This window comes from Furipterus horrens, unplaced genomic scaffold (assembly GCF_987537825.1).
Source record: "Furipterus horrens unplaced genomic scaffold, mFurHor1.1.pri manual_scaffold_2, whole genome shotgun sequence".
Classification (NCBI taxonomy): Eukaryota; Metazoa; Chordata; class Mammalia; order Chiroptera; family Furipteridae; genus Furipterus; species Furipterus horrens.
In genome coordinates, this window is record NW_028327172.1 from 119,622,184 (window position 1) to 119,647,261 (window position 25,078).

Genomic DNA, 25,078 nt, shown 5'->3' on the forward strand with positions numbered 1-25,078 from the left:
TGGAGAATCTTTAAAACTTTTGTAATTTTTTAGCCTGAGAGTCTATTTAGTTTCATTTTATATTACAGTTCTTGTATTAGCTATTCTTAAGTCTGTCTATTTAAAGGTAGAATCCAGTCAGTTCACTATGCCATTATTATATATGAAGAAGGTACAGGAAGGAGGCAGACATATGTAATTCTTCCAATTAGAATCAAAGCTAATAGTTATCGAGTGCTTAACATGTACCAAACACTGAACTAAGCATGGTACCTGGATTTTTAATTTATTACATATAACGTCAGTAGGTTCTGTCATGGGATCTTGACTTTCACATGACAAACAGCAGGAATTTTAAAGTTAGGATTAGAAGTGTAGTTCTGTTTTTGAAAAGTTTTACAAGATGTGAGTCCAAAATTGTTACTCTTTCCTCCATTGTGAGGAAGGACAAATATAACACTGTTCTCACTTTGATTCTGGGTTTTTTTCCCCCGAGACCTTTTTTTCAACAACCCTAAAGGGGCTTCACTGTCAGATTAACCATTTATTTTTACACAGTTGATCATGAGACTTGGGGGGAAAATCCTCCTTACCAAAAATTTGAATAGCCTGGTCTGTGGTCATTAAATGCTTTTCTTTAAAATCATTCACTGTAACTCACAGCAAAATGTTTGTATTTAGATGTCCTAGTGGTTCCCATACTTACATTTCATAGGAGAAGAGAAAATTTCCTAAAAATATGGAGACTAAAATGAAATGATCACCTTTAAATTTTGTCAAATAAGAACATTAAAAAATTGAAAACTATCTCATAAAAGGTAACTTCACACCCCGAAAGTAAGAAGGTATATTCTCAATAAAGCTTCCCCACCCACATTTTCAGTTGTTTAAAGTAAAGAGTTGTACCCAAATATTTTTCCCACTTGTGCAAATTTTTCAGTAGCCTGGGGCTGGTAGCAAACTATTGTTTTAATAACATTATGTGCATCATGATTAGCTGCTATCACTTCTGCTTGTAAATTCACAGAATTCCATCATGTCTTCCTTAAAAAATTAACATCTGATAAGCAACTGTATCTGAATTAATACAACACAAGATACTTATCTCTTGAAATACATATCTTGGGTTTTAAAACCTTCAAGAAACAGCCCTTGTTACTTTGTCTCATGATTGTTTTGAGGACTACTTCTTGCCCAGGAGCTACTCATTGCCTTATTCAGCAAATGAGTACCACCAGTACACAAATAGGTATCCAAAACTGTTGAGCAGGCTGGAAATATTAATGATTCATTCATATGGATAATTAAGGAAGTTGTATGATGAAAAGCGCATTACAAATCAGCTTTGAATTCAATGCCTCATATGATGACTCATTAAATTGCTTATGTATTTTGTAACCTAATTTGTTAATAAGTTTATGCGAAGCTAATTAAGCCACCTGCTGATCTATGTAGTTTGACCTTACATACATAGTCTTCCTTTAGAAACATGCTATCAGACTTGTCCTCTGCAAAGAGAGTTTTACTCTCTCAAAACTACTGTTCAACAGGGTTCTTAAATTATGGTGGATATTTTAAAAAACATTTTGCTTTTAAGGGAGAAAGGAAGAAAGAGAGGGCGAGAAACAGCAATGTGAGAAACATTAATTGTTGCCTCTGGCAGGCCCCCAGTCAGGGACCTGACCTGCAACCCAGGCATGTACCCCGACTGGGAATTGAACCAGCCACCTTTCACTTTCCCAGAGGAAGCCCAACTAACCTAGCCACACCGCTCAAGGCAGGTATTTTATTTACTACCTACCAGAAGCATCTAACTCGTTGTCCTTCATTCATTTAGAATCCAGTTGTGACAGCATCACCAATCTGGAGAAGACCAGGAGAGTTGTACTAGTAACACACATGTATTTTATTCAGAAGTGATCGCCTCATGTCCCCATACTCAAGAGTCTCCTTTTTCACCTCACACCTGATTGTAACGAGTTTGGTTATCTGATTTCTGCTCCTGAGCAAATCACAAATATCTGCAGGGTCCTGTTTGAGGTAGGGAAACAGTAAAATGTGACAGCTGAAAGCAGGGCAAGAGGGAACCAAAAACATTTTAATGTGAGTATAAAAAGTAGACCACCTCAAGACCATTAGGTATAGGATCCTGCACACTGCAGTCCCTGAGAGTATTACTGCCCTCAAATTATACAAGTGATGTCTGATGATGTATTTGAATCAAGATAAGTACTATATGGTATTTAAGAAGGCAGGATATGTGTTGCATTTGGTGATAGCATTTTCCACTTCAAATAGTTAAAAGCTTCGTGCTTAAAGTGGTACATCCTGGTGGAAAATTTGTACAGGAAAGAGCTTGACTCATTCCTTGCTATTTGGAGGTTTATCATAGGAAGTTTTCCCATTCAACTGAAACCTTTTTCAAGTTTCATGACTGTAATTCACTGCAAAATTTAATTTTTTAACATATGAGGAAAACTACTTTTATTTATTCTTTTAAATAGTGATATAAGCCACATCAGTTGTGTTCGATGACCTCCCCCTTAGGGAGGATTAAAATCATTTTTAAAAAGCACTCATCAGCAGTTCGCTAACTGCCTCACTGCTGGCCATTGCTGGCCCTTTGCACCAGAGGTTGGAGTGTAGGAAACTCCCATAGCTGTTGGTTGTTTTGCTGGTGTTTTTTTTTTTGTTTGTTTGTTTTTTAGCTATGCTGCATTATCTGAGGTCGTGCTTTTGTCATAAAAGTCTTTTACTGGAAGCTCATTTCCTTTCATCATGTTTACACAATCTAGTTTTATCTTTTGCTCCAGTTTTGTAAAATCATGTAGCAAATATTATTTTAATATAAAAAGTAGACCCCATTAGTTATTTATTAGCAATTATATTATGCATTTTTGTATTAAGGTCTAGAAGAAACTTGCAATTTGTTAGAGAAGCATATCTATGTTTTTCAGTCAGAAAACACTGTTCTCTAACTTTTCTTTGGTTTAAGTGCTTGATTCTTTGCTTATAAAAAGAATGTATCTGTGACTGTTCTCATAGAGCACTGTTGTCAAATAGGTCAGCCACAATATTAATGAATTCTTGATCTCTGTTATAAGGATGTAATTTTCCAAAGTAATATAGAAAAGGAGAAGAGGGTAATATATTGCATAATTACAGAGATGAGCCCTGTACTAGAAAATAAAAATGTCAACAAACAATTCATTAAATTTTTATTTTTACTGTAATTTTCCATTAGCATTTACACATGCATTCCTCTGCATTATCACACTAAAGATAGAAACCAGTAACACAGATTCAACAAATTTAAGGAACTCAAAACTTAGAAGTACAGAGTTTTCAACTATATTGAATTCTGCCTAGAAGTCAAATAAGATGAAAATAGGAAAATGTTCACTTTAAAATGCTGTGTGAAATCATAGCAACACACTAGAAAATCTAGAAGAAATGCATAATTTTCCAGAAAAGCATAAATGATTGAAAGTAACCTAAGGTGAAATTTAAAATGTTAATAGAACAATATCAAGTAAGAATGGAAAATTATTTTTTTACTTAAAAAAAATATTCAGTTACAGTTTTCCCAATTTCCCCCCCTTTGCTCTCCTCCACTCATTCTACCCTTCCCTCACCACCCCACCCCCGCCCCGATCCCACAGACAGTCCCCATCCTGTTGTCCATGTCCATGGGTCATTTATACATGTTCCTTGACTAGCCCTTTCTTTTCCTCTCTTTTCTCCTTCCCTCCCCCTTTCTGGTAGCTGTCAGTCTGTTCCTTGTTTCCACGCCTTTGGATCTATTTTCCTCCTTTGTTTTATTCATTAGGTTCCTGTATTAGGTGAGATCATACGGTATTTGTCTTTTGACACTTGGCTTATTTCACTTAGCATAATGTTCTCCAGTTCCACCCACGCTGTCAAGAAAGGTAGGAGTTCTTTCTTTCTGCTGTGTAGTATTCCATTGTGTAAATGTATCACATTTTTTTGATCTACTCATTTACTGATGGGCACTTAGCCTGTTTCCAGCACTTGACTGTTGTAAATAATGCTGCTATGAACATTGGGGGTGCATAGGTTCTTTTGAATTAGTGGTTTAGGATTCTTAGTTTTTTGAGGAAATTCCATACTGTTTTCCACAGGGGCTGCACCAGTCTGCATTCTCACCAACAGTGTAAGGAGTTCCCTTTTTTCCACATCTTCACCAGCACTTGTTTGTTGATTTATTAATGATGGCCATTCTGACCTGTGTGAAGTGACATCTCATTGTGGTTTTAATTTGCATCTCTCTGATGGCTAGTGATGTTGAGCATCCTCTTATGCATATGGGTCCTTTGCATGTCCTATTGAAAGAAGTGTCTGTTCAGGCCCTTTGCCCATCTTTTAATTGGATTGCTTGCCTTCCTGGTGTTGAGTTATATAAGTTCTTTATATATTTTGGACATCAAACCCTTGTCTGAGGTCTTATTGGAAAACATGTTTCCCATACGGTTGGATCCTTTTTCATTTTGATGATGTTTTCTTTAGCCATGCAGAAGCTTTTTAATTTGATGTAGTCCCATTTGTTTATTTTTCCTTTATTTCCCTTGCCTTAAGAGGTATGTTGGTGAAAATATTGCTATGTGGGATATCTGAAATTTTCCTGCCTATATTTTCTTCTAGGACTTTTATGGTGTCATGGCTTACATTTAAGTCTTTTATCCATCTTGAGTTGATTCTGGTGCATGGTGTAAGTTGGTGGTCTAGTTTCACTTTCTTGCACATACCTGTCCAGATCTCCCAACACCATTTATGGGAGAGGCTATTTTTACTCCGTTTTATGCTCCATTGTCAAATATTAATTGACTATAGAGACTTGGGTTTATTTTTGGGCTATCTATTCTGTTCCATTGATTTATGTGTCTGTTCTTATGTCAGTACCAAACCAGACTGTTTTGATCACAGTGGCTATGTAGTATAGTTTGGTATCAGGTATTGTTATCCCTCCTACATTGTTCTTCTTTCTCAAGATTGCTGAGGCTATTCAGGAGAAAAGTGGTTTTTTAAAAAAAATCCATAATTTAAAAAGTGCTAGGGTTGCTAGAAAGATGATTCCAATGTTATTTAAACAATTTCAATTGTTTTTAAAGGGAAAAAATCTCCCCAATTTATTTCATTTGGCTCATATAACATTATTGTGAAAAGCTGAAAAATAAAAGACAAAAAAAATCCATAGGCCAATGTCACACATATGGATGAAAATAATAAATAAAGATGTAGCACTGTAAAACAAACAAATAAAAGGCTAATGCACAATGGAAAAGAGGATGTCTTCCAGGAACTCAAGTGCTTTAATCTCAGTAACTCTGTCAACACAATCAAATATATGAATTAATTAAAAAAGAGGAAATATATCAAAAGACGCTAAAAGGACTATTGCTAAGATTCAAATGTTATTCACAGTGAAGATTCTTGAGTAAAATAGAAATTGAAGAAAACTAAACACAATGGAGATTATAAAAAGCCTAGAAGTGTTGAAAATCATAAACTTAAAATTAAAACCAGAAACTTGCAAGAATGTTTACTGTTATTATTTAATATTAAAGATTATCTTTAAGGATCCAGAGAGTGACTGACAAGATTAAAAACTGAAATAATCATAACAAATACAGAAACATAGAAAACTTTTTGTTGATATTATATACCTAGCAAACCGTGGAGATTAGGAGAAGCAATTAAAAGGAGATTTTAAGCCCTGGCTGCTGTGGCTCAGTGGATTGAGCGTTGGCCTGCGAGCCAAGTGTCGCTGGTTCGATTCCCAGTCAGGGCACATGACTAGGTTGCACATCAGGTCCCCAGTTGGGGGCGCGAGTGAGAGGCAACCACACAGTGATGTTTCTCTCCCTCTCTTTCTCCTTTCCCCTCTCTCTAAAAATAAATAAATAACAAAAATAAAACAAATAAATAATTTAAAAATAAAAGATTTTAGTAAGGTATTTGGAAACAAGAAAAATATACAAATTTTAATTACGATAAGCACTTTGAAATGCTAATAGAAAATATTTCACAATAGCAAAAGAAAAATATAATAATAATGTTAAAATAAATTTATCAGGAAATGTACAAGACCTATAAGAAAAAACAACTATAAAAATGTTACTAAAAGCAATTGATTGAGATTTAAACACATGAAAAAATATTGTAAAAATATCTTTTAAAATTATAAATTCAAAAAATTCACATTAGAATCTAAAGAACACTTGAAATTTGTATTAAATTATCTTAAGATTCATATTAGTCAGAAAATTGCACAAAAATAAAGACTATTGAGGGAAGTTTTACTCATGAGATAGCACATACTATAAAGCCATTGGAATCAAGTCAATATGACAATAATTGCATTAAATAAGAATAAACAAGAAGAGGGGCATCGAAACTCTGGATATAGATGAAACTAATATTTGACAAATGTGGTGTTTGAATCAGAGAGAAAAAATTGAAAATTTAATTTGCACTAAAGGCTTTGATGTGACACACACAATGATTTAAAAAATGCTTTTATCATTTTAAAGAGAGAGTAGGGAGATGGTACAGGGGAAGAGAATAGGAAACTAAAGACAAAAAATCTCCGGCAAAAACTAGCACATGTAACAAAAGAGAAGTGAAGTCAGATATCAATAATATGTAATAAATATGAGGGAAATTGCAATATGGGTTACAAAGAGATAACACCTATACCATACTAATATGTATTATATAATGGTAATACATACTCAACAGTAAGTATGTAAAAATGAATAGTGTGACATAAGAAATGTCTAAACCTATAGAGAATTTTTGTGTTTATTTGAGCCACATTGATGAAAATGCTGGGAAGCAAGATCTTAAGTGCTCTGGAAAAGGACAGTTTTGCAGTTTCTTTTATGTATTTAGGATTAAGGAGGGAATTTAGGGGAGATAACATGAATGAGGAGAAAGCAAGGCAAGGATTGGATTACAGGATAGTTAATAAGATTATATGCTCTCTTTAGAATAGTTACATTTTTGAAGAGTCTGTAAAAGAGGCATTTCAAAGATGTAACCTAGAAGCACATAAACAATGGACAGGGATTGCTTAAGGTGGAGAGAAACTTTTTATAGGCCTGGGGTGAGTCTACCCACCATGACCTGCTTAGTTAGGAATTAGAATCAGATTACCCTGTAAAGTTACTTTTGGTAATATCTATTACAGATCCCCTTTTTCATCCCCGATGATAAGAAATATGAATTATTATAGTCTCTTTAGAAAACCACTTGGTAACATTTGGGAAAAACTCTGGTCTTTGTCACAGGAATCCTATAAAGATCCGTATTATGAATATATGTATTTTTATTATAACATTAATCTTAGCAGAAACTACAAATTAGAGCCATATTAGTTGACTCAGTATCTATGCAGTAGTGAAAAAAACAAGATGCACTACAGCATGTTGAATTCCAGAATTATTTTTGGAGGGCAGCCCCCTTGTATGTAGTACAGGTTTCCCCTGCTACGTGAGTGTTCTAGGAACCCGTCTGTATCAGTGTACCAGCTGGTGTTCCTGTCAGAGGTTGCATTTGGCTTCAGTGAATTTTTTTTTGAAGATTTTTTCAACACATTTACCCATTTCATGATGGGTGACTTGCGAGCGCATCTGCCCATGCTGCACTGAATGTTCAGCACTTTTTGACCAAATATGGCATGCTCCCATGCCCCACCCTCCCTAGTCACTCAATTTTGTCCTGAGGGACTTTTTTCCATGAAACAAAGGGGAACCTTTTGCCAATGTGGAAGAGGTGAAACAAACAAACAAAAAAAATGGCAAAAGCACTAAAAGGCATCAGAATTTACTTCAAAAACTGTTTTGGGTAGTGGAAAAAAGTCTTGATATGTGTATGGCATTAAATAGAGAGTACTTTGAAGGTGACTGAAGTTTGGACATGTAAGAATAAATACACAATTTTTAATAAATAAATTCTGAGATTTTTTTTGGTCCCCCTTCACATATGCACTCTTATTTTGGGTATTGTGTATGTGCATGTATATATGTTTGCATACAATTTTGTGAGCATTGTTTAAAATGGGTATGATATACTTTAATGAAGATGACATCATTTGTCTAGGGAGGGTAAGTGGAGTAAAGATGGGAATTTGCATGAAAGAAGAGAGGAGAAAGGAGAGAGGAAGAAAACCAAAAGGAAAGCACAATACTAAATTCCATGTATGCTATCTCATTTGGAAACTGTAAATTAAACGTGTATACACAGTAAGAAAATTTAAAATATTAATTGGATTTGATAACATGAAGGTTATTGATGATCTTACTGAGTGGTATTAGTTAAATGGGAGCAAAGAATGAATTAAGTTTGTAATAAAGCAGTTTGAATAATAAATAGTAAGATAGCAGACTACAAAAAACTGAAACTTTACCAAAACAATACCAGTAAAAACAAACCTAAAAAATGAGTATAAATAATAAGCAATGGTGAGCAGGAAAAAAAATGGATAAAGAGAGTGACTACATGTTATATATATAAGGCAAAGATAGCCTTTGTATATGGGCCCCTGTATGGGGGACTGCTTTGTGTGGTATCGGTAACAGTAGCCTTGCCACAAGCCAGGCCTTGAAAGAGGCCTGTAAGTCTTGACCGGAAAACCAGGAAGGCTAGAAGGCAGGCATGACCCAATAACTCCTCTGAGGCTTCCCATGGGAATTGGACTTAAAGAATGTGTACTGTGCTTGAAGCTTGCTCTGCTTTTCTTATCAGTTGCTTAACATAAATAGAATGTCTGAGATCAAAGCCCAGAAAACATGAAATCCTGCACCTGGTAGTCATCTGATGCCAGAATGTTCGCTGAACCCTGATCTAGAATGTTCACTGTGTTCCTTGTATTGTTATCTATAATCAATAGTTGTTGATAGTAACCAAGCACTTGAAGCTGATTGGTGATTTACGTATCCTAGATGTATGCATCCATATATATCTTTCTCAATAGAAGCATGGGAAGAGAGAGTTTGGGGCTTTTCTTCTCTAAAGAGAACTGCCACCTCTCTTCCTCCAAGACAGAACTCAGTGTCTGAGTCAACTCATTTCTCCTCATCCGCGATCCTGAAACCTTGGCTGGACAGAGAGTTTCCACTGAGCTGGGGCATGTCCCCACATCCCCAAGTTGTTTACTCATGGGAGACAGACCCATTAGCTCAAAAACCCACTGTCACCAAACCAAAATTTTGCACATCCAATTAAACGCAGCCTAAACAAGCAGATTTTTAGCCAGTCAGTGCTTGATTGCTTTACATAACATATGGGAACTGTGTCTAAAATCTGCTTGCCATAGATAAAATGAGCTTTGGACTATAAAGATTCTAAGCTGCTGCTACCCTCTGGAATTCTCTGATCTGGAGACTCCCTGCCAAGCTGCTGCATGACATCATACATAAGTCCCCAGACACAAACCTTCCTCTCATGCTTCTCTACCCCAGGAGTTCCCTTGCTCTCCTCCCCTTCTGGATGGTAGTCTCCCATGGCTTTATGCCTTTGGATGGTCTCCCACTGTTAGGGCCTTGCCCAGGGTGCAGACTTGTTGAAGTGTTACCCAAATAAAGCTTGTGTGCTAGTGCCACCTCATGGCCATATACTTTTCTTAGACCAGTCCTGAAATATTCAAACTTGCCCCCTTATAATACATAATAATAAAGGTAAAAACTCACTAAGAAGATACACTGATCCAAGAATTGTTGATATCTAACAACATAGCCCTCAAATAAAGGCAAATTAAATGACAGTAAAAATTTCATATAGAAGGTAAATTATAAAGATAATTTTTAAAAAGTCAGTGGTTGCAAATAAATTTCAATACAAAATGGAAGCAGAGAGAAATGTGTGAGGCACCCAAGTGATCTGCTGGGGGGATGTCTAGGTAACCTCTTGATGGCGTGATTTAAGTAGGCAAGTGTAGTATCCACGGTTTAGCATGGCATCCATCATTCAGTGGAGGAGAAAGGGAGTGGAGGGTGAGAGGAATGTAGAACAGACAGCAAGGGAATAGTAGAGGAGGGAGGTGATCAGTTGAGGGTCCAAGACCCCTGCTGAACTAAGTGGCTGCAGTTCATTCCACTAACATTCCTTCATAAATTTCCCCACCAAAAGAAACCAACCAGAATGCTGGAGGAGCTTTTCCTAGGTGCAGTGAAATTATATGGAGAACACATCCGAATGGCACGAGGAGTGGACAGTCTTGTACTCTGTGGCATGTGCACGACCGAGGCACCCATTCCCTTGCCTGCCTCAACTGTTCTCTGTTGAGGGCTTGCCGCCAAATTCCTCTGTAGTGATTGCCCTCAGACAAAAGGAACTATGTAGCCCAAATTACACTCCCTCTTGAGGACAGTACACATCCAATGGTTACTATATAGGAATTCATATTATCGTTGCCAACAGAGTTTTAAGTAATATGCTGTCAGTGAAAGAAAAAGAAAACGAGAGAGATGAGCTGATCTAGATTGGAACTGTTGGTGAGAGGACAGGAACTAAGGACGATGTAGTCTGTGAGAGTCACTGAAGCTCTGAGCAAAAAGCAACGGAGAGAGGTTCTTAATTTGTATCAGGACAGCAATTTAGCCTCATGGATTACTTTAAACTTTCCTAGGGTATTTACAGATTAATTTTGTTCTTGAAATATGCAAATACTAAGAGGACATTCTATTTTATATTGTTTATATTAACTTTGCAATAAAAAATCATAGAAAAGCTCTGTAGTCAAATAACATATTTATTAAATCCTTGGTTCTATGTATTTTTCACATACTTGTACCTTTTTTCTCTCATGTAAGATAATTCATTAAAAGAAGCAGGCAGGTGAACTTTTAAGGAAGTTCGAATCTTGTTAATCCCAGTTTTATTTTGTTTGGATCACTTGGCGTTTCAGTAATCTGGGCCCCAGTATGTCAATAATTAGAGCTCCACTTGGAGCTGTGATCAAGATGGCTAAAAATGCTATTGTCATTACGTCCTTTGAATATGCTTCCAAGTGCGGTGCGCTGGTTCTTGCTGTTTCTAGAGCCAGAGGACCTAATACAGCCTGCATTTGGGTGGGGGTGGGTGGGAGGAGATGAAGCATAATGAAAAATGTTAAACAAAGCTAACACTTAATAAAAGCAAATGGCTCTGTTAAAATAAACAAAACTTAGTACTAGGCCAATGATTTTCAATAGGTGTGCTGCAAGAATGTTTAAAACATGCAATACCTATTTTGTCAGGGGCACTGACCTCTTCTCCTTCAGATTGTCAAATTAAAAAATGACAACAGCCGACACAACAATAGTAGTCCAATGTGAATAAATCAAAATTACACCTATATTTTTGGTCAGATGGGCAAAAAATATAATATACGTGTACATTTGGTGTGCCACAGAACTTTAATAATTAGTTTATGTGGGCCATGAGATGGAAAACGTTGAAAATCGCTGTACTAACCTATTAGAAAAGAGGCAAGACTTAAAGCGCCAAGGGATTTTCATGAGTTATTCATTAATTCTATATTCTTCCTAGCAAATATATCTGAAGGAAGAGTGAAATAGTGACATATCAGCGTGCAGACATTTTGGGGCTGATTTGGTATTTTTGTCATTTTAGCTTTCCCCTGTTTAAATGTATATATTTTTTGAGTGCTTGCATTACTCTCAGAACCTCAAGTTTTTACTGAAGCAGGGTGTTGTTTATTTGCCATTACCAACCATTTGGTTCTTGGCTGCAACAGGATGATGAAAAATACCAAAGTTTCTAATGTTTCACTAGGATTTTGATGATCATCTTTTTGTTCTTCCTACTTGAAGGCAGTGTGATACAGTAAAACTCATAAGGAATTTAGAATCTACAAACTGGGCACTAAGATTACAAACTAACTTACCTAAGGTTATAGGCAAATAACATGGTATTCAAAACAGGCAGCTTGGCCCCAGAGACCTGCTTTCTAACCATGAAACATAAGTGAATTTTGTTGCATGGAAGCTCAGAAGCTTTTGTTTTGGAATAGCAATGGAGAAAAGAATCTCAGGGAATGAAGACATTATGTTGCCAGGTGAAAGAGTCTAACAATAAGTAGTAGGAGGGAATATCATTGAATTAGAGGACAAAACTACCTCTTTCATACATTCATTCCTGTAGAAATGTGATGGTTATTTATTGTGTACTGCTTGCTTCCTGAGCACTGTGTAAATGCTAGGGAAAAACAACGGGGGAAAAAACCCAGAGATGGTTCTTATCCTTTCTGTGTGATGTAATGGGATGAGCAAGTCAATAATCTAATAGTAATACAAAATAAATGTGTATTTGATAACAATATATGTGCATTCATGTGTGGTGGAGTGGGTAGAGAGGGTAGAAAAGATATATTTTTAAAAGAATCAATATGTGTCTACTTTAAAATCATAATATTTAGTTCCACAATATTCAGCAAAATGGAAAAATACCAACTTTCTGATATATTCTTATTTATATTTTGGGAAAATAGATAAATATTTTCATAAATTAAGGAAGTATTTATCATTAAAATTACACTTTTCAAGTTGAGAAGAATTTATTTTAAACTGAGATTATAAAAGATTACATGAAATTTAATGAGTAGTTATGATCAATCAAGCACTTTAAAAGTAAGGCTAATAGCTCACATTTTGTGATTGGCAAACATTTGTCATTTAGAATTTTTAAAACTCAACATTAAAATTATTAGAATGACTTAATGTGTTCTTACCTGAACTGTAGCTTTTGGAATCCATGATAGAGCAATAAATATTTTCTCCTTAAAACTAAAACCAGCAAAAGACATAAATACAAATGTAAAAAAAATTCGAACCAATAATGCCAAACTCATGGTAGCAGCACAAATGCCTACAACAGATAAAAACAAGCATAAAGAACACAGTACTTGTGAGGAAGTGGCTCTTTATGTCTGGAGATGTGATTTGCAAAAGTGTTGAAAATATTTTAAGGCTGTTACCTCTTTCTGTCTTTATTTTTTAAGTAAAAATAATAATCATAAAGATACAAATATGAATGAGGCCTTGATGGAAAGCCTAAGAGATTATCTGATGGTGGAGGTACCGTGAAAAATACGATAAATTACATTTCATTCTGAGCTAACAGACTTTTAATGTTTACTATAAATAAAAGTATTCAAAAGGTACTGCTGGTAGCTAATAAATATTTCCTCTCAGAATAGAAGGCCATCTGCATTTCCTCAGGTCACACAGGGGAGATAGAGGGCTGGCTGTCTTTGGTAACAAAGAGCACATAGGGTAAAGAAGAGCACATGTATGTTAATGTCTCATTGTGAATTTCTAAAGAAGGTACCTGTGTCATTCAAAGACACACTGCAGATAAAAATAAAAATTATTCATAATTTTCTTAAATATTTCCAACTCTTACATTTTCCGTGTCTGTAATCATTCTTACCAATAGCATTTGATTTAAGAGATGCAACAGATACCTCCAGTCCAACCAAACCAAAAAGAAGGGGTTGAAAAACATCCCATGCACTTGTAATAATTTTTTGGACTCCAATCTGTAAAAGAGAGTAATACATATTTAGTTATTGTGGCACGTAAAAATAACTGCATTTCAGAAATTTAAAGTCTATTTTAAAACATAAAATTAAGATATTTTATTTGTAGGAGGAATGTTAAAACAATAAAAATTAAAACTTGGTTAATTCTTTTACTCAAACAGGTAGAATTTGACTAAAAGAAATCTGCAAAGCTATAAAATAAAAATATTTGGTAATTTTTCATGAAACAAGTAAGGCCTTTGGATACATGTTCTGATGGGTAAGCAAGAAATCTAGCTTTTGTAAGGTAATGGAACAAAGACAGAAGTACACCATGCCTGATGAGAACATACTCAAGATCAGGCAAACACTCTATTAACAATCATTCTATAACCCAGTCCCTTGAAAGTGAACCCTGATAGTCTTCAACTGCTAGGAAAAAAATTTGCTAATCTGTTAAACTGTTTTGAAAGAACCCATTTTGAAAATTTCAAAGTTGTTTTTTCCTTAAAACCAAACCAGAAACATACAGATTCTTATTAGGTTGCCTGCTCAGCTTCCCTTTCTGGAAACCAATCTCTCCCAGTACTACCTCCCAGTGCTGTGGTTACACACAGCAAAGGCCCTGTGGACTCAGCAGTGCTCTGGCTATTCTCCAGAACCTTGAATGAGGAGAGTTTAGTTTAATCTGGGTTTATCTATTTAAATACAAGATACATAAAACTTTGATTTCCTTTGTTTGGGGCATAAGGTACCTTTATAACTCTTCCTTTTATGCCTGGGTTTTCTGACTGCCATTTATAAAAGTGAAGTTTAAAAGAGGAAAAAACAAAGAAAAAGCAATATTGTTCTTCCTTTTTATAGCACATTATCTTATTTGTTACTTTTAATCTTTAAAGTCCATTTTTTTGTGGTCTGGTTTCCTTTATCATATAAAAAGAGAATTCTAGTAGTTTTAATTTTATTTATCTAATTATAATTTAATAACCATTTAATTCCATTTATAATTATGATTTTATTGGGATACTAAACAAAAGGCAGGTATACTTTTGGGTAGGAAACATCTCAAACTGATTCTAAAATTTACCTAAGGAAGCATATGGGTAGCAACAGCCAAGAAATACTTAAAAAAATTAGTACAATGAGAGAAAATCTTTTAGGTTAGCTTTTGAGACATAAAACTATGTTTATGTTTTAAGATAGATTTAAAGTAGAATGTCCATAGGAGTAGATAAGTAGGATTAGATTCCAGAAATGAACTTAGATATATGTGAGGGTTTAGGTCATGTTAAAAGAGGCACTTAAAGGTCACTGAATAATTAATGTTAATCAATAAAATGCCCAAAATTAACTATATCTATTTATATGTATATACATCTATTATATGTATACATGTATGTCTACAAATACATATACAAACATACACATACACATACACATATTCTTATCTCACGGCATTCACAAAAATAAATTCCAGGTGGATAAAAGAACTAAATGCAAAAACAAAAAAAAAAAACCTACTAAAGTCTTAGATGATAACATAGAAGATATAATATTTATGACCTTGAGTAAATAAAACTTGCTTAAATAAGATACTGAATCCAAAATAAAAAGGAAAAACTGACTGGTTTGACTATAGGAAATTTTACTTCTAGACAAAAGACATCATAAACAAGATTATTGCAATACTATTGACTATATTGCCTGTGCTATACATTACATCACTGTGACTTGTTTTTTTTTGTTGTTGTTGTTTTGTTTTTTAATATGCTTTATTGATTATGCTGTTACAGTTGTCCCAACTTCTTTTCCTTTGTTCCCCTCCACCCATTGACCCCCATCCCTCCAGTTGTCCGCCCCCCCTTAGTCCATGCCCATTGGTTGTGCATATAGTTCTTCTCAACATCTTCCTGTCTACTCCACTCCTTCCTACTATGCTTCTTAATTCCTGTACCATCTCCCTCCCTTTCCCCCTTTCCCCCTCCTGACTGACCTACCCCCAAAATGTTCCCCACACCTATAATGCTTTTCCCACTCTTGTTGCCTAGTCTGCCTTTGTTTCAATTCCCTAGCTGATGTTGTTGGTTGTTGTGATACAGTTTTCATTTTAATGTTCATAGTTTTGATCCTCCTTCTCCTAAACAAGTCCCTTTAACATTTCATATAACAGTGATTTGGATATGATGAACTCCTTCAGTTTTACTTTGTCCTGGGAGCATTTTCTCTGCCCTTCTATTCTGAATGACAGCTTCACTGGATAGAGTAATCGTGATTGTAGGTTTTTTCTTTTCATTACTTTGAATATTTTTTGCCAGTCCCTTCTTGCCTGCAGAGTTTCTTTTGAGAAATCAGCTGATAGTCTTGTTGGGATGCCTTTGTATGTAATTCTCTTCTTCTGTCTTCCTGCTTTGAAGATTCTCTCTTTATCCTTAATTTTTGACATTTTGATTCTAATCTGTCTTGGTGTGGTTCTCCCTGAGTCCAGTTTTTTTGGAATGCTCTGTGCTTCTTGGGCTTGTAAGTCTATTTCCTTCCCCAAGTTAGGGAAGTTCTGCTTCATTATTTTTTCACATAATTTTTCCATTTCTAGTTCCTCTTCTTCACCTTCTGGCAATCCTATGATTTGGATGTTGGTCTGCATATAGCTGTCCCATAGGTTTCTGAGCCTCTCCTCATTTTCCTCACTTTTCATTTCCTCTTTCTGAACTGGTTGACTGTCCTTTCCCTATGTTCCGATTTGTTGATTGGATCTCTGGTTTTCTTTCCCTCACCACTAGTTTCATATGTGTTTTTATTCATTTCTGCAGGGTTAGTATTCACTCCTTCCCCATCTTGTTTAAGATCTGTTAGGTCTGTAAACATTCATGTAACCAAACCTCTGAACTGAGCCTCAAAAAGGTTTCCTACCTGCTGAGCCATTAGATTAGATATTTGCTATCTGGTCAGCTGCATGATTGGGATTTCTATCATGATCTGTGTCATCCTGACAGTTTTGTGTTTACTTTTGCTTCCTGGGTGGGGCTGTCACACCCCCTATGCTACAGAGACTGGAGCCCCGTGCACTCATCACAACTGGGTAGCCCTTCTCACCACAATATGGTGTTTTGCTTGGGGGTGGGGGTCCAAGATAGATTCCTGCCATTCCCTCTCCGCTGAGAGACTGGGAACCTCCTCCTCCGTCCCCATGCCCTCTGGCCCTCACAGTAAAAGGTAATGGGGGTCTTCCTTCCCTAGTGTTGGAATTGCAGGCTGATGGGTTTGGTCTGCAGCTGGGAGTGCTCCCCAGACACTTCTTGCCTCCCCTTAAATATGGGTGTCTGTGCTTAGTGCTGTCCCACTGCTGTTGCCAGAGCTGCTGCCACCAGCACAGCTTGATCTCTCCGCCCCAGCTTCGCCCCTGCTACCCATCTGGATGAGCACCACTTCTTTATAACTTCATATGTTGGACTTCCATGTAGCTTTATTTTCTGTAATTCCTGGTTATTCCTGGGTTTGCAGTAGTTGTATTCCTTCTTAGTTGTGGAGGGAGATGGAGCATGTCAGCCTAGGCCTCCATCTTGGGGAGAAGGTGTCTCCTCATCTTGACAGGCTCCTGTGTTTGTTTGCTTCTGTATCTTAGCAGAGCTGTTGCTCCTGTTACATTGAAAGGGGCGGAGCCTTAGGTTTTCATCAGTACAGGGCCACCCGTTTCACCACATTGCGGTGCTATATGTGGGGAGGGGTCTGAGAGGGAACAATGCTGCTTGCCCAGCACTCACCCCTTTTCCAGGCACTTCTTGTACTTCCGTATGGGATTGGCACCCCTCTAGCAGTTGCTCTGGCCATCGTTTCCAGAGTGGGTGTGTCTGTGGATGTTCTAGGACTGTGGGGGTCCTTTAAACAAGCGGACTCTGCTGAGAGACTGGCAGTTTCTGCCTCCGCCCTAACCCCTATTGGTTTGCTCAGTCAGAAGCAATGAGGCTTGATTTTCCCTGGTGCTGGGACAGTGAGCTGTGCTGTCTGGTGAGGTGCTGGGAACCCAACACCAGGGATCCCTCCTGACTTTTTAAAACATGTAACTGCTTCCTGCTGGCCTGCTGCTGCCGCTACTGCTGCCACCACCACACCACATCCTCTCCACCCCAGTTCCACCCCTCCTACCTGTCTGGATGAGTATTTCTTCTTTATATCTTTGTCTGTTGGACTTACATGCAGCTTGATTTTCTGGAACTTCTGGTTGTCTCTAGTTTTGAGGTAGTTGTATTCCTTCTTAGTTGTGGAGGAGACATGGCATGTCTGTCAATGCCTACATCTTGGCCGGAAATCCCAGTCAACTTTTTATTTTAAAGTTGCAAGCTTGTATCTCTTATTGTCTTTCATGTTTTTCACCTATTCCCCCCATTCCCCATCCCTCTCTCCTCTGATAAGCATCAGCTTGTGCTCTATATCTATGATTCTGTTTTTGTTTTACCTTGTTTTTTTGCTTTTTATTTTTATTTTTTAAATATTTTATTTATTTTTAATGAGAGGGAAGGGAGGGAGAAATAGAAGGAGAGAAACATCAATGTGAGAGAGTAACAGTCATAGGTTGCCTCTTGTATGTACCATGACTGGGGACAGAACCCACAACCCAGATATATGCCCTGACTGGGAAATGAACTGGCAACCCTTTGCTTTGCAGGATGACACCCAACCAACTGAGCCACACTGATCAGGGCTGTTTTGTTTTTATATTACACATATAAGTAAAAGAATACAATATTTATCTTTCTTTGTATGACTTATTTCACTTAGCTAAGTACCCTCTATATACATCCATGTTGTTGCAAATGACAAGTTTTATTTTTTATTTTGAGTAATAGTTCATAAAAATGTTATATAGTTTTTACCCATTGATAGGTTGAGATATTAGGGACTCTCCTACACTTTTGGTAGTAAGTAGTGTAAATAAATAAAAACTTTTAAATGGATAATTTGGAAGTACCCATCAAAATAGAAACATAACATTTCTAAATTCAACAATTCCATTTCTAGGAATATATTCCAACAGGTGAACTTGTACATTTGCAAAAAGACACATGAACAGGACTGTTCATGGCAGCACTGTTTGTAATAACAAAAAATAAAAAATGATCTAAATGTCTACAAATAGTGGACTGATTGGAGGAAATGATTAATCCTAGGAAGGGATATTAGACATTTGGGTAAAAGGAGTCTTTTAAAATTGATTCTATATGTGGGTCTTCTGTATTGTTTAATCTTTTAAGAGCATGTTTTCATGTATTAATTGTATAACTAAAATTTCAATTAAGAAAATAATTAAATCAATAAAATTGTATAATCATGTAATAACAACTCCTGATTGTGGTTTGTGCATGTGCAGGTCCTGTTCCTAAAATACTTTGTTTTCTTTATTGACTTGTATACTTCCTCAGAGATACAAACTTCTAGAATATGTTTCAACCAGAATCAGATCTCCTAAATGTCCATTTTAATGTAAAAATCAATGCAGTGATTTTATCATTAAAAAATGGTATATTAAAAATATTTACCTTTTCATTGGACCAACTCATTCCTCCAATGAAAGACAGCATTAGTGTACATAACTCTCCAGCTCCATGTACACCAAGACGACTGCTGCCTAAGACAGCAGTAACACACATGCTCAAAATGAGGACTGCTCTCTTCAATGGAAGATTCGTCTAGAGTTAGATAAATTTTTACAAATTATTTACATTAAATATAATACAATATTCACAATATCTATAATTTATTATTGACCTTTTGATACCATGTCTTTATATATTATATTAAATAATATCTAAAAATTTGTCTTTCTTCTAACCAAATGTTTTAGCGGACTTTGTAACAAGTGACAAAATTTGTAATTATTAAGTTTCATCTGCCATATCTCTGACACTAACGTCAGTAAAGTGGTTAAAATATTTTAATATGTCAGAGGAATTGCAGTGAGAGGGATCCCCTTGGTTTCTCCCATTGAAGTTTCAACAATTTGAGCAGCTATAACTGAACAAGGACTCCCTGCTCAACCCACAAACACACCTGAGAGACTGGTGTATTGAGACATCTAAGGTGGGCAAGTGGAAACAAATGGGGGATGTGAGAAGGGAGAAGGGCTGAGATGAGCCATGAACATAGCCCTGCAGCAGGATGTTACTGCGGGACTCAGCCTGGAGAGGGCATGAATCTGGCTGTGGCTGGTGCTCCCTTCAGCTGGGAGGAGCAAAGAGATTTGGTGAGCAAGCCTGCAGGAGTGGGCGGTACCAGCTGCAGCTGAGCACAGAGATCTGGGCAAGAACGCAGCAAGAGGGTATGGCAACATTCCAGACAGAGAAACAAAGCCATGGAGACCTGTTGCCCCATAGCCTCCCAGAAATTGTCTCCCTTCACCCTTGGTGTTGGATTGCAGACCACATTATCTGCAAACCCAAGAACTGGCATTATAGAATCACCTTTTTTCCTTGAGCAAAGGGTGCGCATTCTATAACCAGGCCCTGGATTGGTGCATAGGGGTGCACCCCATGAGATCCAACATTGCCATTACCAGGAGGGCAAAACAGAGAAGATGGCTGGTTGCCCCAGCCCTCCCAACCCCCAAATATCATGGCTACATTGCAGAATCTGGCTGCAGAGGACAGCACTGGGATTTCACAGAGCTAAAAATTTATGATTCAGCAACACCTACTGGAAAAGAATACAAAGACTTCTTATCAATCAACTTAAGTGCTAGATGTCTAGACAGAGAAGGAATCCATCAAATACCATGAATAACCAAGGTAACAAAGCAGCTAGGACAGAAATTTTTTAAATCTCCAGAAAACAAATTTAAAGACATGAAAATATGTGACATAAATGACAGAAAATTCAAGATTGCTGTTCTGAAAATACTCAATGAGATCTAAGACAATGCAAACAATTTAATGCATTCAGAAAACCAATGAACAAAAGGAGTATTTACCAAAGATACTGAAACTTTACAAAAAATCAAACATTATGGAGATGAAGAACTAGTAAAAGAGATTAAGAATAAACTAGTGAGCATAGGAAATAGGGCGGACCAGACAGAGAAATGGATTAGTGATATCAAAGATAGAAGTCTAGAAATGACGAAGAGTGAAGAAGAGACTTGAGCGTAAAACAATTTTTAAAAATGAAATAACTCTACAAGAACTATCTGACTTTATCATAAAGAACAATATAAGAATAATAGGCATACCAGGAGAAGAAGAGAGGAAGAAGGGAATGGAGAGCCTATTCAGACAAATAGTTTATGAGAACTTCCCAAACCCATGGAAAGAACTAGCTCTTGAATCCAAGAAGCAAATAGAACACCTAGTTACTTCAATCCAAAGAGGTCTTCTCCAAGGCACATTGTATTAAAGCTGTCAAATATTATTGACAAAGAAACAATTCTCAAGGCAATCAGGGAAAAGAAGAAAGTAACCTATAAAGGAAAGCCCATCAAATTATCATCGGACTTCTCAGAAGAAACTCTATGAGCCAGAAGAGAGTGGAACCAAATATGTAAACTATTGGAAGAGATAAATTACCCCCAACAATATATCCAGCAAAGTTATTCTTTAAATATGAAGGAGAAATAAAGACTTTTCCAGATCAAAAGCTGACAAAATTTAGCATAAGAATACATTAACTGCAGGAACACTCAAGGAGGTATTTCTCCCTGAAACAAAAAACAAAGCTCACAAAACTATGAATAAGATCCCAACAAACTTATAACATAAACAGGGATAATTTGTGACAACAAGAACATAAAAGTGGAGGGGGCAAAGGTCTTAATTTACAAAGGTGAATGGAAATCAGATGCATTCAAAAGAAAAAGGACTACTGTATATATGAACATTTCTTTTTCATAAACCTACTGCTAACCACATAAAAGACCCCCCAAAACTGAGATATATATTTTTAAAAAGAAGAAAAAGAGGAAAGAAGTATGGAATACCATAAAATAAAAAAAAAATACAGACTGAAACATAAAGGAAAAAGAACCAATGGAGACACAGAGCGACCAGGAAACAAAAGATAAAATGGCTATAGGAAATCCTCACACATTAATAATTATCATAAATGTAAATGGACTGACTTCACCAATAAAGCACAGAGTAGCAGACTAAATTAAAAAAACAAAAGCCAACCATATGCTGCCTTAAGGAGACAGTTAAAAGTTTAGACTCAAAGTGAAAGGGTGGAAAATGATTCTCTAAACAAATAAAAAGCAGATGTAGCCCTACTTATATCTGACAAAATAGATTTCAAGATAACAAAGGTAACAAGTAAAAAAGATGGATATTTTATAATGATAAAGAGGACTCTACATTAGGAAGACATAATATTTCTTAATATGCATGCATTCTGCCCTGGCTGGGTGCCTCAGTTGGTTGGAACATTGTCTTGTGCACCACAAAGGTTGCGAGTTTGATTCCCAATCACAGCACATACCTAGGTTGTGGGTCTGGTCCCTAGTCAGGGTGTGTAACGGGGGCAATTGATCCATGTTCCTGTCTCACATTGATGCTTCTCTTTCTCTCTCTCCCTTTAGCTGCCTCTAAAGTCAGTAAACATACCCTCAGGTGAGGATTAAATACACAACACACACACACACACACACACACACACACACACATACACACACACACTCAATTGGACCATTGAAATATAAAAAGCAACAACTATCAGAACTAAAGAGAAACAGACAAAAACACAATCATAGTTGGTGACCTTAATAGTTCATTGACAGCTCTAGATAGGTCATCCAAACAGGAGAAAATCAATAAAGAAATATTGGCCTTAAATGATACCTTAGACCAAATAAAAAAATTGACATCTACAGAGCATTTCAACCCAGAATATCATGTAATACTTTCTTCTCCAGTGCACATGGAACATTCTCAAGGACAGAACATATGTTGGGTCACAAAACTAATCTCAACAAATTCTCTGATCACAATGTTTGAAATTAGAAATCAACTGCAAAAAGGAAGTAAAGAAACCCACAAGTATGCGGAGACCAAACAACATACTACTAAAAAAGGACTGGGTAAAAGAAGAAATAAAAGGTGAGGTCAAACTAATATAGAGACAAAAGAGAATGACAATACAATGTATCAAAACTTCTGGGATGCAGTGAAAGCAGTAGTAAGAGAAAGCTTTTTTTAATCATTACAGGCCTATCTCAAGAAACAAGAGAAATTACAAATAAACAACCTAACATTATATCTTAAAGAACTAGAAGAGGAACAAAAGCAACCCAAGTCAACAGAAGAAAGAAAATAATAAAAATTAGAGTAGAGTTGAATGAACTACAGAACATAAGAATATATGAAAAATTAATACAACAAGAAGCTGGTTATTTGAAAAGATTAATAAAATTGACACACCCCGGGCTAGGTTCACTAAGGAAAAAAAGAGAAAAGACTCATACAAAATATAAGAAATGAAAGAGGATAAGTTACCACAGACATCACAGATATACAAAGGATCATAGTAGAATACTATGAAGGATTGTATGCCATCAAATCCAATAACCTAGAAGAAATGAACAAGTCCCTAGAAATATATAACCTTTCTAGACTGAATCTTGAAGAATTGGAAAATATAAATAGATCAATAAACAGTGAAGAAATTGAAACAACCATCCAAAACCTCCCCCCAAATAAAAGTTCAGGGCCAGATGGCTTCACTAGTGAATTCCACCAAAAATTCAATGAACACTTGATACTTATTCTTCTCAAATTCTTGCCAAAAATTGAAGAAGAGGAAATACCTCCTAACACATTTTATGAGGCCAACATAAACCTCATACCAAAAACTGGCAAGGATAACACACAAAAAGAAAACTACAGACCAATATCTCTGATGAATATAGATGCAAAAATCCTGAACAAAATATTAGTAAATTGAATACAATAATACATTAAAAAATAATAAATCACAATCAAGTGGGATTTATTCCAGGGACCCAAGGATGGTTCAACATATGCAAATTGATCAATGTAATACACCACATTAACAAAATAAAAGATAAAAAGTATGTGCTCTTATTAATAGATTCACAAAAGGCATTTGATAAGATACAAAATCTACTTATGATTAAAACACTCAATAGAATGGGTATAGAAGGAAAGTACCTCAACATAATAAAGACCATATATGACAAATCCCCAGTTAATATCATAATCAATGGTGAAAAACTGAAAGCTTTTTGTCTAAAACCAGGAAAAAGACAAGGATGCCCACTCTCAGCACTCTTATTCAACATAGTTCTGGAACTCCTAGCCAGAGAAATCTGGCAACAGAAAGACATAAAAGTAATCCAAATTGGGAAGAAGTAAGTAAAAGTGCCACTTTTTGTAGATGACATGATTTTGTATATAGAAAACCCTAAAGACACCACCAAAAAACCTATTAGAAACAATAAATAAATGCAGTAGAATTTCAGGATACAAAATCAATGTACAAAAAATTCACTGCCTTCTTAGATACTAATAATGAAAGTTTAGAAAGAGAAATTAAACAGTTCCTTTTGCAATTACAGCCACAGAAGAAAATACCTAGGAATAAACTTAACAAATTATGTGAAAGATCTATATATTGAAAACTACAAATCATTATTAAAAGAGATTGAAAAAGATAACATGAATGGAAGATATTCTGCATTTATGGATTGAAAGATTCAACATAGTTAAAATGGCCATATTACTCAAAGCAATATACAGATTTAATATAATCGCAAACAAGATCCTAGTATCATTTTTTAAAAAGTAAAACAAAAATTCATCGGATTTGTATGGAAGCACAAAGGACCCCAAATAACCAAAGCAATCCTGAGAAAAAACAATAAAGCTGGAGGCATCGCACTACGAATTATACTACAGATCTACAAAAATCAAATCAGCATGAAACTGAGAGAAAAGCACATACACTGACCATTGGAACAAGATTCATAGCCCAGAAATAAAACCATATTTTTGACAAAGGAGCCAATAACACACAATGGAGAAAAGAAAGCCTCTTCAGTAAATGGTGCTGGGAAAATTGGAAAGCCACATGCAGAACAATGAAACTAGACTACAGTTTCAAAATGGATCAAAGACCTAAATATAATATCTGAAACAATAAATTACATAAATAAGAACATAGGTACTAAACTTATGGACCTTGGTGTAGAGAATGTTTTATGAATTTGAGCCCAAAGGCAAGGGAAGATAAAAATAAATGAATGGGGCTATATGAAACTAAAAAGCTTCTTCACAGTAAAAGAAACTACCCACAAAACAAAAAGGCAACCAGCCAAAGGGAAAGTATTTGCAAATAAGGGGTCAATATCCAAAATATATAAAGAACTCATACAACTCAACACCAAACAAATAAACAATCTAATAAAAAGTGGATAGAAGACCAGAACAGACACTTCTTCTAAGAAGACATACAAATGGCAACAGATATTTGAAAAGATACTCAATTTTACTAGTTATTAAAGAAATCCAAATCAAAATTACAATGAAATACCACCTCACACCTGTTAGAATGACTGTTATT

The 25,078-nt window shown here is 35.9% G+C and overlaps 1 protein-coding gene across 1 annotated transcript in view; it reads right to left on the reverse strand.

Moving 5' to 3' along the window:
• Positions 1 to 10,766: 10,766 nt before the first annotated feature.
• The window catches only part of SLC9B1 (solute carrier family 9 member B1), a 74,968-nt gene continuing 60,656 nt past the window's right edge, over positions 10,767 to 25,078 (reverse strand). Inside the window, exons 11-14 of the mRNA XM_090266365.1 lie at positions 19,054 to 19,203; positions 13,432 to 13,540; positions 12,731 to 12,867; positions 10,767 to 11,059 (exon numbers count right to left, since the gene is read on the reverse strand). Of these exons, the coding sequence (XP_090122491.1) occupies positions 10,877 to 11,059; positions 12,731 to 12,867; positions 13,432 to 13,540; positions 19,054 to 19,203 (579 nt within the window). The 3' untranslated portion in view covers positions 10,767 to 10,876. The remainder of the gene's footprint in view (positions 11,060 to 12,730; positions 12,868 to 13,431; positions 13,541 to 19,053; positions 19,204 to 25,078) is intronic.